This window comes from Thunnus thynnus, chromosome 11 (assembly GCF_963924715.1).
Source record: "Thunnus thynnus chromosome 11, fThuThy2.1, whole genome shotgun sequence".
Classification (NCBI taxonomy): Eukaryota; Metazoa; Chordata; class Actinopteri; order Scombriformes; family Scombridae; genus Thunnus; species Thunnus thynnus.
In genome coordinates, this window is record NC_089527.1 from 26,313,149 (window position 1) to 26,326,721 (window position 13,573).

At 38.8% G+C, this 13,573-nt stretch overlaps 1 protein-coding gene across 1 annotated transcript in view; it reads left to right on the forward strand.

The window, feature by feature from the left end:
- Window positions 1–13,573, forward strand: part of kcnh3 (potassium voltage-gated channel, subfamily H (eag-related), member 3) — a 133,023-nt gene that overhangs the window by 75,851 nt on the left and 43,599 nt on the right. The window contains exon 2 of the mRNA XM_067604169.1: window positions 8,496–8,729. Within this exon, the coding sequence (XP_067460270.1) occupies window positions 8,496–8,729 (234 nt within the window). The remainder of the gene's footprint in view (window positions 1–8,495; window positions 8,730–13,573) is intronic.

The following is a 13,573-nucleotide window of genomic DNA, read 5'->3' on the forward strand; positions in this document are numbered from 1 at the left end:
TGCTGCATGTTTGCATGTTGCACTTAATTTTCTCACAATGCATTAAGAAATAATTGCATTGGGTTATTGTTGACTGAGGGAGTTACAATAAATAATGATTGGAAATGAATTAGGCTTTATAGTGTGGATATGAAAAATGACTGAATCAACTGATGATTATGATTGGCTGGTGACATCCCCACTGACAACACTAGCCATGTGAGGGAAACTAAGAACGCATCTGTCAGTTCAATCAAGTTGTAAACTGTTTGTTATGCAATTTCTGACTCATCTCAAGCCTGCCAGCTGCTGTGTAATCCAATCACAAGTTACTGTAGGGAGGTGGAAGAATTATCCAATCACAACTTGATTGGCAAGCCTCATTAATCTGGTAGCAGAGTAGCTCACCAATCAATACAGGCAGCATAGCAACCCCCTCATATCTCTCTCTCTCTCATTCACATAAACACACACACACACACAAACACACACACTGTGTCCAATCCTGTAATCATTTCAAGTTGTTGCCAGGCCAGTGTGTTAGATTATTCATCAAGGCTGTACCACTGCCGTGTCTTCAGGATAGATCCCTTTCCGGTCCATCTCTGTTTCTCCTTAGGCACTAACACGTACTATCTACGACACTTCAAATACCCACTGGAAATAATTAGCTTTGCAAACATAAACCGTTCATAATATAAAGTATACTTTTTAGACTAAATGTCCTTAAAATAGAGTTCATTGGAGGGCAGTTTGTTCTGCTGCATAATTCAGGCCATATCCTCACAAATGCAGACCCATTTTAAAAGAAGTCTTTTTTCTTTCCATTTAGCATTTAACAACTTAACATAGAAAACACAATTGGATATCATGTGGAAGCAAAAACAAATTATTTTCACATATCAAAATATCTTGTCCCTCTTTGTACTGAAATCCATATCATCCTGGAAACTGGCATTCAAACCAAAGTTATTTTTAGTTTTGAGTTGATACACCTGATTGAGTTGGAGGAACTTGAACAGAAGAAGAAGGACAAATATTTGTTGTAAGAAATCTCTAAATAACAAATATCTGAAGAAAGACATAGCTATGACAAATTGATTGACTAGGTGCACAGAAGATTTGTTGAGAACCAGACACTGATTCGACTATTTACTTTTCGCCCTTCAGTTCAGACATTGTATAGCTATGCACCAGAAATTCCAGTGTAATTCATGTGTACAATGTCTTCATTTTCATATGTTGTTGATTGTATTAATGTAGTTTATGTTCTTTCTCTCTTTTAAAGTCAATAAGAAGAGAATTACAAAAATGCAGTTCAATGACAGATTGTCACACTCCTAAAAACATCTGCTTTTTGCCAGATCGAACTTTCTCTGTCATCTCAAGTCAAGTCAAGTCAGTTTTAGGTATATAGTCCGACTTTTATTATTTCGTTTATCTAAGAGGACCTGTATCTTTTATTTGATAATTTGCACAAATGTAAGCATGACACACTAAAGTAAGATGGTGAGGATGGTAAACAACCCAGCATGTTAGCACTGTCACTGCCTCACACGGTGCCTAGCCTTGCTGCAGACTCATTGTCTTGTTTAATACCCACATTAGTGTGGTCATGGCCTCATGCTTTATATTTGCTTTTGAATTCAATGAAGGAAAGGTACAAATTATGTCTTGTGGTCAACAGCAAGCAGGCTGACATTGCAGTTACTGTGCCTTTAGGTCGTGTTTGTTTTGCTGATCTACAAGAAATTGGCATGAATGCTTAAAAAACACACTATGTTGTAGAATTGTTTTCACTGGAGAAGTGTAATGTTACATTGTCATGTATTTTCAACCTGGACACAGAGAAACTATTTTTGTTCTTGTTGAATTTATAGAGCTGGAGTCAATCCATAACTAAAGTGTTGAGCTGGCATTTGGTGGTGCTGGTATGTGGTATATGGACTTGAGGCTAAAGGCGAGACCTCAGGCAGAAACACATCGGGAGTCATGGCCAGCTCAATTCTCATGCATCTTTGAGCAAGTACAAATTTGAAAGTGAAAGTTGAAATTTTGTCCCCCTGGGACATTTTTAGGGCAGTAGGAAAATGAAGGCCAGATGTTAAAGCAATGAAAACATCCACCAGTTAGACACAGCAGATTGTTTAGTAGAGTTAACAGAAGTTTTGTTGCTTGAGGAAGTTTTTTTTTTTAACAATGCTGTGCGGGTGCATTCACGTGTTGGTGTTGTTCTTTCGACATCATGATTAATGTTGCTCCCGGACCGTCACTGCAACTGACCAATCATGTTGTTGTGATGTCATTTGTGACTCAGGGAAGAAGACTGGAAAATACAAAACACAATCCTCACACATAATGTGATAGGACATTTTAATCTCGAGATCAACTCACACATCCACGGGAAAAGGCATACATTAATTAATATATACCTTTTCCCGTGGATGTGTGAAGCTCTAACCCCGTTAGTCTTGTGTAGCCAGGCTTCGGTAAGACCAAATCATTTATCTTTATTTAACATCAATTTACCATGTTGGTGCTCCCGCTGCTGTCAGACTGTTTGTTCTGGCAGTTTGAGCCACTGACAGCGTCTGTGTGGACACCACAACACAGCCAATATGCCTTAGTCATTTGAAATACACTGTACATTTCAAACGGTTAACAAAACAAACTGCTAACAGAGCCAATGGCTAACCGAGCTAACAAATAAAAAGTACATTATGGTAACTGCCTTGGAGTAAATTCTTAATGTAAACATTAATATTTTTAATAATGCACCAGGTAAGATGGTTTCTTGTATGTTCATATGATGGCTCAGGCCCAACTTTAATATGATGGCATTGGACAAGCATGCAAGTTAATCCTGGGCAAATACTTCTAGCTACATAGGTAATTGTTTATTTAAACCAAATTCAATATCCATGGGCCAATTAATTATATTTACAGTAATTATTTTTTATTCTCATTCAAAAGTGTAGTAGATGTGCGCATCCAATAAACATAAAACAGGTGCTGGACCACAGAAACAATGTAAAAATGAAAGATGAAGGTCCGTGCACTGTAGCTCCCTTAGATGCAGTTTAATGAGTCATCCACCAGTGATGTTTTGAGCTACATGCTCTTCTTCAGACCCAGACCAGGTCTGAAGAAGAGCTTTTCAGGGGGGTATTTGTGTCGAATGCTTAGCTGAAATCAACAAACACCATCTTGATGTAGGTTTTGTTATTTTCAAGATGTGTGATGGCTGAGTGGAAGGCAGTAAAGATGGCATCCTCTGTGGATCTGTTGGCATGAAATGCAATCTGGTGGGGGTCCACACTGCCTGGGATGTGGTCTTTGATGTGTTGGAGGACTAGTTTCTCAAAGCACTTCATAACAACAGGGGTGAGTACCGCATGGAGTATATGATGTGGTGGAGAGGGAGAATATAGCCAAGAAGAGCTGCATGGTTAAACTCTTGCTGTAGGGGGAACTTTTAATCCCATCACCCTCTCTACTCTACTAAACTGCTAAACTCCCCAATAATGTGCACATATTTTATTGCCCCAGTTCCTGGTCCAGGGTCCTTGACTCCACTGTGGTTTAAACTGAAAGACACCAAGGCAGTGATTGGTTGATGACGGTTTACCTAAATTCAGCTCTGAACACCGGCTGTGAAATTGATTACCTTTGTAAGACATAAAAACATAATAAGAATTAAATGTATTGCCTGATTTTTCCCTGCATACATCTGAAAATGTCATGTACAACAGGACAATACATGTAACATGGACATGTTACAAAAAGCTATAAAGCAAGCCTTTCCACAAGCTCTCTGAAGTGGCTATTTTCGGCTCTGGGCTGAACAATAGGCAGAGCAATAGGCCTCATCAGGGACATGTTTCAGCAACTTGACGTTTATGATTTTGCTGAGGTAGCCTGTCAGACGTTACCCAGAGAACAAAGTGGATCGCCCTGCTGACAAGTTGATGAGAGTGGAAACCTAGAAGTGCAAACTAATGTGTGATCAGGGCTGTAGGTGTGTCGTTTGTCTGGGTTACGTGATGCCCAAGGCTGCATTTCACAGTAGTACATACAGGTTTTTGCTTGTGTACGGACATGTAGAGAATGTAGAGTTTATGGTACATTGTATATGAACCTATTTTATCTCAAGTTTACTGCCTCATTCATACAAATTTCTGTTTTTAACAAACATATACATAACACATTTTATGGGTCTTGTTATGACTCTTCATAGCTTCCAATTGCCTCTTGGTGCCTAAAGTGAGTTATAATGTTTCAGTTCATATTTTTTGACATGTACAGTACATTTAGGTGGTATGAGTGAGTCACTCAGTGGTAGTGATCTCTATGCACGGACATTGGCTCAGGCTCAGAGTCCTATATGGTAAGGAGACGAAAATGAAGAGCAGTAAAAGTACTCAACTGACAATTTAAGACAACAACACAACATGACAAACACAAACAGACAAAGTTTCAGACATGAGAAAACAGAAAATAAGATGACTTTTTTGTGTATTTCCAATGCTTGACTATCTTCTCAGACATCATTTTATTAAATAAATCAAATGAGCTCATTTGGAAACCTGTCTGATAAACAGCTCATTAGCTCATAGCCTATAAGCTAATTCACTTTTAAAGGCCTGAGCGATGAGTAACAAACATCAGAACTCAATCAAAGATCTCTCACCTGAGATAATGTCTGTCTGCCCGGATTTCTGCCAGGAAGTTACTTGTACCACCTTGTATCACAAACTATACCTTTAGAGAGGCAAGCTTTACTGAAATTATGATTACAGTATCACATACACTGTGGCTATAAAATGGTTAGGGTGCCATTAGGGACTCATGGTTGAAAGGAAAATGTAAATGAAGCAACACAATAAATCATGTATCATGCAAGGAGTTTTGCAGTGCTCAGCAAATCTACAGACTATGAAGCCAATATTGCATCTCATTTTCTCTGCAAACACTTTGTGTTTTAACAACTATAATGCATGTTTTGTCCTAACAAAACCTACTCCAGCTCTAAGTTAATTAACTCAAATCGACCCAAAGCCAAAACAATACTTTGAAGAAAATGATTGCTGAAAATCTCACAAACCAACAGGTCCTCGGCTACAGTAAGAAAACTGGAGGCCTGCTGAAATTCAGCCTTTTACTGCAACTAATGGATTAGGTGTTGCAGTGGCATCACTGTTTGCATGAAATATGTTTCACAACTACAAATACAGCATTCACGCTGCAGTGATGTCTAGTTACCATGAATAATTCTCACACTTCCACGGTTCCAAGGTACAAAGCAGAGATAAGATAGAGAGTTACATGAGCTCCAGAGACACCTCATTCAGGGGCTTTTGCTCACAACTATAAGTATATATTGCACACAAGGTCAGATCCAGCACACTCATTTGTAATTCAAGTCACCGGCAGCCCCATTTGACCTCACAGACGGTGACATAACAGCAGTAGACAGACATAAAGACATTCATTAAAACTAACTTTGAAGTCAGAGCTGAAGCAGAAAAGAGGAATGAGACAGGAAAAAGGCAGAAGAGCGAGACTGAACGGCAACTGAAAAGAGCAATCACAGAAGATGGATTTGAACCTATACTGAATAAATGCAACTATTACGGAAAGAGAGATGGAATGACAGTGACAGTAAGGTAGAAAAAGAGAAAGGGACATGGATCAGGGTAGTCACTAAGAGAAGATGAATATGAAAACTGTTTCCTGGCAACAGAAACTAAGACTGGGAAGACTGAACGGAGCTTACAACTTGATCATTTTAGAAACCGATGTTAGATCGTATGAATACATGCCATCATAGCTGTGTATGCTTTTGTATAGCTTTCCAATTTCTATTTCTGTTTTTATCTGACTGAAGCTACCTCTTTGGTCTGCTCTAACACTTGATCATCATAATGATCATCCGTCATTATTCAAAAATGTAGTACTAGCAGTACTCACCGTTGCACTGCAGTGTCCTGGTGCCATAACAACAGGGTCATTCACCTAAGTGTTGTCACATCATAAAACATACTCATTTTTCAACAATGATTTGTAACAGTTTTGGGAAGCACAGAAAAACCTAGGAAAAAAAAACTTTAAAAAATAGAACACCTGTGACCTGTTCTTTTTTTTTATTTTTTATTTTTAAAAGATGCTCTAATCAATATTTTCATATGAACAGTGGGTCAAATAACTACATGTACTGTGAGGGTTCACTCAGAGTGACAAACCCTCAGAGAACTATCATCAGTTTTCAGTTCCCCTCAGCTGTACTGAGCATTTCAGCACCTTTCAGATCATTGTTTTGGTTTTACAAACTGCAACTTCACAGTTTTAATTAATTCTTACTGCTCTCATGAGCATAATTTTTGGCCACAGCAGGCAGCTGTTTTCAGCAAAAATGCTCTGATAAACCCACTGTCCAGTGCCAAACAGCAGGCAGGCAAAATTAGCAACTGGCTGGTGAACATAGTGGAGTATTTAGCAGCCAGAGAGTCAGATATCACCCTCAGGAGTTAGTGGAAACAAAACAGAGCTAAGAGGAGAGTGAATATTGGGCTTACATTTGTCAGGTCACCTGAAATATGACTCCAAATGAATGCTTACAGTGTGTTGCTCTGTGTCTGCTGGATGTGTATATAGTAAATCATTTGGTAACATCCCATATGTTAACTTTAATAATATGTCCATGTTGTGTTTATAGTTTGTTACACTGCCTTTAAGTTGCCAAAAAATCAATTACAGTGACACAAGTTTAAAGATGTTTGTCTTCAGTAGCCCCAAGTGCCAAAGACAGAGTACGGATGTCAGAGACATTTAGAGGCAGACTAGTGCATTGTTGGTTCTGCTCTTTTTATGGAATTTGTTGACAATAAGAAAAATAATGAGTAATGCCGGCCTTTCCCTTCAATAATAATACATCTGACAAAAAAAAAAAAAAACATTCACATGAAAGTCTAAAAATGCAGTTGGAACAAGCTAAACCACCCATTTCCACAGGCAAAATCGCTGGAGACAAAATATGTGGTTTGTGTGTGTGTATTTATTATCCAGAGCAAACATCAAATCATCCTTGTTTTTGTTGTGTTTTAATCCTTTCCTGAAGCATTCAGGAGCTTTGACCTCTGTGCCTCATGTCTCATGCCTGGTAGCATATCCAAGCACAACGCACTGTATGACATCAGGGTTGATTCCCACAAGATGAATAGAGAAAGGAAGCATGACAGCATGCACTCACAGCCAATAGAGACTCTTTGGAAGGTGGTCTTCAATTCCCTGTTAGTTGGTGTTTTCGTTGGCATCACCGGATATCTCTGTTGTCCCACCAGAGAGAAAAAAAAGAGAGACAGCAGGAAAGAGAGGAAGTGTGCATGTGTTGGACAAAGGAATAATTAGCTAATGAGACGGATATTCTTTGCTGTGATTGACTTCTGTTAGTCTGAGGAATACTACATACTAATGTGGAAACTCCTGCACTGATAGACCCTCTTGAATGTATACATACAGCCTCTATCCAACCCTGCTTACGTTGCCGTCATGCTCATTTAATAAGTTCCTCGTCTCATTTTAAGCTGTCTCAAAGCAAAGCAGGTGATGAAACACATACAAACACACACACACACACCTCACACATGATGGTTTGGCCATAAAATATTAAATAAGGGGGTCTCGAGGGGCCTCAGAATTGATGGATCAATGAGAACGTCTGAGCACAAAGTAATAAATAGTCCATTTTAGAGTGTTCACCCATGCCTGGGGCCATTAACTGAATATGCACTGAGAAAAATTTCCACTTGGCATTTACACACACACGCACACACACACACACACACACACACACAAACTCACACACATACACACACATACACATCTATCTTTTACTGATCTTCGATCAACAGCCAGAGAGTGTAGCTGTGTTTGTAAAGGAGGTAAACAGTGGATCATACCGGGCATGTTCCTGCCTCTGTACAAGATTGTTACTTGAGGGAGGGCGGATGTACTATTGGCTGTATCAATTAATGAAACCTCATAAGGTTTTGTGATGACTCTTGACAGTGTTTACTTCACCCGATCAATTCTAGTTACTGATCTGAGCGGCCCTCCTCGCTCTGGGAAGCAGTGGCTGCTCTCTCAGAATTCTGTTTCTTCTCTCACAACGAGGCTGTTTTCATGTGCATCATTCCAAATATCTGAAATGAACTCAGCTGTTTCTTAGAGGAATACAGAATGTCTGTAAAAATGGCCAGAAATACAGTCTGAGTCTTATCTTGAGCATTTGAAGATTGACATTGGATAGATTTTTGACTGAAGCTGCCGATACTGGATATATTGTGCAAATATTTATGTACCCACTTTAACTGAAAATTTTGAATATCACCATCTCTGTCACATTTAGATCATGGTAAAATAGAATTCCCAATTAAAAACCAAACTTATTATATTTGTTGTTTGTCTTTTACAATCATATTGATCGCTTTCTCCTCTCTCCTCTTTTCTCCTCATAGATAGCAACTTTGTTCTGGGAAACGCCCAGGTGCAGTCTCTCTACCCCATCGTCTACTGCTCAGACGGCTTCTGTGAGCTCACTGGTTACGCCCGTGCTGAGCTCATGCAGAAGAGCTGCGCATGTCACTTCCTGTATGGCCCTGAAACAAGCGACCAGTTGACAGCCAAGATCCAAGGAGCCTTGGATGAGAGGAGGGAGTTCAAGACCGAGTTGGTCTTCTACAAGAAGGAAGGTGAGACAGCACAATGAGTGTGTCTTTGTGGAATCACTCTTACTCTGGTTTTACATTTAATATGTGAAGTCCATTGTGACTTGAAAAAATACATTTTTGGTGTCTGTGAGCTGAAAAACTGCAAGAAGCTGCAGACCATCTAACTCTGTGAGATCGGCAGTGGTACCAATACTTTCACCTTGCAAGGAATTATTTTAGCTCAATATCAAAAATATTACTCAATGGGGCCTTAAGTGTATTTTCAAAATGGTGTCTCCTTAAGTCAAGTTACACAAGACACAAGTGTCATAAACACAAAGCTGCCAGCACATTACTATACGTCATCAAGACTTTTCAATACTTCAGCATTGTCAATTTATCTTATTTCTCATCAGGAGTTGCACTAATTTCCAATCTAAAATCGGACACAGAATGTGTGTTGAATTTTTACCCACTTTGGTATCTTAAGTGTTTCAAGTCTAGTTTTAAGTAAGTATTGCAGTGCTGTGTGTGCACATGTGCTGCTGTAAAAGTTTTTTGAAAAACTGTCAGGACGATAACATCTAAGCTGGAAATTAACTCTCCAGTTGTTTAATTAGGCCAGAAACTGATGGTTTGCATCTCATAATGTTTAATGAAAAAGCACACAAAGTTTCATGGTGAAAGTGAATAATTTCTGAAGTTACAAGCCAGTCTGGGAAAAGCTCACATTCATGCCACTTTTTGATCAATTGTTATGAAAAGTTGTTCTTTGTCTCAAGACAGCTGAGTTGCCTTTGAGCAAAGTCCTTAATCCTCCAACTGCTCCAGTGGACCAGCTAAGCGGCCAACAGATCAGACTGTGGTTGTGCTGGAAAGCTTCCAGATGTGAATGTGTGTAATTGTGTGAACCAGATGTTCCTAAAAGAAGAGAGCATTGCTCTGAGCAAAACCTCCCTGAATAAATAAAGGATAATGACACTTTAATGTGCATAGTCAAAAGAGCTACCTCATGCTTCCCTACTTAACAATCCAGTTGAAGATGACAAAGACAAAGATGTAGAAACTGTCATGAACTGATGAAAGTTTGAATTTGTAATATGAGAGTGTATTCACTTGGTGTGCTTTGCTGGCGCTTAGAGTAAGCTGAAAGCGATGAGAGATAAAATAGAGGATGAAAAAAGAAAGCAACGGCAAAATAGGCAAAAAAAATGTCGAGGGACACGAAGAGTGTGAAAGAAGACCAGACGGAGAAAATCCGCCACTCCTTCATCCACTCTTTATTTATAAATCAAAGCTGTGATTTATGATGGAGGGGTGAGATATGGGTGAGGAAGGAGAAGGTAAAGAGGCAAAGGCCAAGTCCACAAATAAAAAAAAATAAGAGTGAGTCACGTATAGAAGGAAGAGAGACAGAGGGAGACATGGACCTTCTCCTCTGAGATAGAAGTCTATAACAAAGACCGACAGAGGGTTATGAAAGCTAGTTTCTCACAAACACACAAATTACAAATTAGAAGTGTTTCAAGCTTTTGTCAGTTCACCATGAGCAAACATTAGCAATCTAGCAGTTCTCCAGGGCACAAGGAAAAGAATAAACACATTTATATACAGTTCCCTCACTCAGATCACCATGGTTCTTTCCAGCAAAGCCTGGGGCACAATTTAAAAATTGCATTTTATCCACTGAGAACATGCTCATAAGATATTCATGTCATCAGCCTTTAAATACAATAAATTTCCACTCTTAATCACTGGACAATAGTTACACAGTAATGACTGCATAGGAATAAATATAAAGTAAAAACATTGCTGAAAATTTTGAATTTAGTGAAAAAAATACTGTAATGTGTGTTGATTACACAGTAAAATGCAAACATACACATGTGTATTCTCTAATATCTGTATTGTAATAAATAGTTACAGTATTAGGCAATAAGTGGGATATAACAGTCATAAGGTTATGATGGGATATTCTTATTCAATGGCAACATAATGTCAAGTAAAATAAAGAATTTTGATCTTTAATCTCCACTGAGCTACCATGTGTTCATGTGTTGTTTTTTTTCTTTTGGGAAAATGACTGCACTTGCCACACTTAATAAGCTTTTGAAGGATAGTTATGATAAAATTTCCTGGTCAAAAACAAGACTACAGTAAGAGTCTACAGGCACACTTGTGAGGCACAGCGGCACCTTGAGCTAAATGCTAACATCAGCATTAGAGCATGCTCACAATGACAATGCTACCATGCTGAGGTTTAGCAGGTATACTTTTTATCATGTTCACCATCTTAGTTTAGCGCGTTGGCATGATGATAATTGAAAAGTCAGGGGACTGCCAAAGTTTTTACAATGTGTCCTGATGGGAACATGAATGTTTCATGGCAATCCATCCAGTAGTTGTCAAGGTCAACCTCATGGTGGCACCAGAGGAAAAGTACAGGGATCACCAAAGTCATCAGGATTCAGCGACTGTGAACCACAAATGACTGTTCAAAATTTTGTGCTAATCCATTCAGTAGATGTTGAGATCTTTCACTGGATAAGTGGCTCGCTAGTGGCACTAAATCACCAAAGTCACTAGGATTCATTCTCTGGTCACCATGAATACCTGTACCAAATTTAATGGTAATTCATTCAATACATACAATACGTGATATTTCCGTCAGGATCAAAATGGTGGACCATAAGACCGACATTGCCATCCATAGAGCCATGCTGCTGGCGTGGCTAAAAATAACAGTGACATAAGCTGTTACACACAAAACAATTTATTTAAAGGCCATGCACACCCATTATATACAGGCAATTTCACTTTTGCTTGATTACATGTCTTCTCTTGAAAGTGTGGGCATGTTCACACTGTGTTTGATTGGCATGTCCCTCACTGTGCTGTTAGCTTCCGTAGCTAAATTACACCGTTATTCTTTTTCTTGGTTTGGTGACCTTCAAGTAACTGTTCATAACAAATGCAACTGCTGGTGAGAGGTTTTTAATTCACAGACTAATTATAGCCATTGGAATTCTGCAAGCCTTCTCTATATATATTTTATCATTTCATTTTTTATTTCTCATCAATTCTCTGTAATTATTCAACAAGGTATTATGACTCGTGCTCTGGTGAAATAATAATCTGTATACTGATGACAGCCTTCCATCTCCCTGATAGTTATGCATAGAGAGACAGAACAGAAGGCGGTACATGTTGTTTCAACTGATATTGTTTACCATCATGTTCCAGTCAAACAGGGACAAATCCAGCCTCAATATGGCTGTTGTTTTTATTCAGGCAATCCTTACGCTTGTGTAAATGCATTATTTACATGCATGATCCCCTGCTGGGAATTAGTCTCGGAGTTGCAGGAAACAGTATGCAGCGTAATAAATGCAGCCCACTAAGTCACAAGAGATTACAGGTGAGTAACAGAAAACCAAAACAGCTTGTTGCCAAATTTCATGCATTTATGTACTGGTTAGCAGGGGGTGACTTGTCTTGTTAGATAATCTTCTTTAAAAGAATCAGGCTGGAAATGTTTAATATTTAATCTAAAAAGTATTTTCTGGGTTGCCAAAGTTTGATATAGCTTATTCCTCTGTGTCATAGACCTCCATTGTTGTCCAAAATATATGAAAAACATATAAGTATTTTCCTTCATTACAATATTTTCAGTCAATCCCACATCACCGTCCTCACCAGTGTTCACCCACTAGAGCAACAACCATGTATTTATCTGCGGCTGAAAATAGTCCCCAACCAATTTATTATTTACTCCAGCTTGAGTATTGTTTACTAAAAACTACAGTGCTCAGCTGTGCCCAGGAAATTACTCAGACTTTTTAAAAAACAGTACTAATTGGTTTTAGTCTGAGTGCCAAAGTCGGGGTAGGGAACTCAGAAAATATTGAGAGACCAACTCACATATTGTTGATTTTGGTCTGTTCATGGGATTTGCTTACAATACGAGAAAAATATAGAATAACCAGCCTGAAGTTACATCTAACACCCAGCTGGTGTGACAATGTTTTCAATGCTCTAACTATTTATTAATTATACTCTATGTGGATCCAAGTTTGTGAAACTTGAGGCGTAACTTCATACCTCTTGAAAATCCTTTTTTTTTTTGCTGACTTTGCTGGTTTAACTTCTCATCTTGCTGCAGTGATGTACAGGTGTACTGCAGGACCTTGTGACATCACTGTTGGGTGGTGTTTACAGATGCAATAAAGCACACTTCTAACCACGCCCATTAGTGATGTGGTCAGAGGTGAAAAAGGCTTAAAACTTTAAACCAGGGAGGGTAGCAAAACAAAACATTGTTTTGAGGAATTTATTTTTACAGTATTGTATCTTTTACCAACTTATGAAACATAACAGTGTTAAAACAGTAACTATGTTTCAATTCAAATTCTTAATACCTACTCGACTCCTCATAGCAATATGATCAAAAAAACAGATGGCGCATGTTCAGTGGTGGTAACAGATGTGATGAGAGTCCAAAAGCTCCCTTGGCCAGGCAGTCATAAGACTCTCGTATCATGAAGGTCTAATTTTCAATGAATCTATACCTTGTGCAATCACCCTCTCCACTCTGCACTGACTCACATGGTCTGGTGCATTCTGAGTGCATAGAAAGCTCAGAAAAAGGGGCTTTTCATTGAGGCTGAAGAACCACAGTGAATGTAGTCTCATTATATCTGCAGGCACATGGTTCCCCTGAATGTAATGAACACATGGTCACACATGGAAAAGTATTGTTAACATACTGCTCTCTCTCTCAAATGGTCACAGTAAACAATTTCTACATGGATGATGTTAGCTGTGTTATCACTGATGCAAACTTTCTTTTCTTAAACCTCATTTGGAAAGTCACAATTAGATGGCAG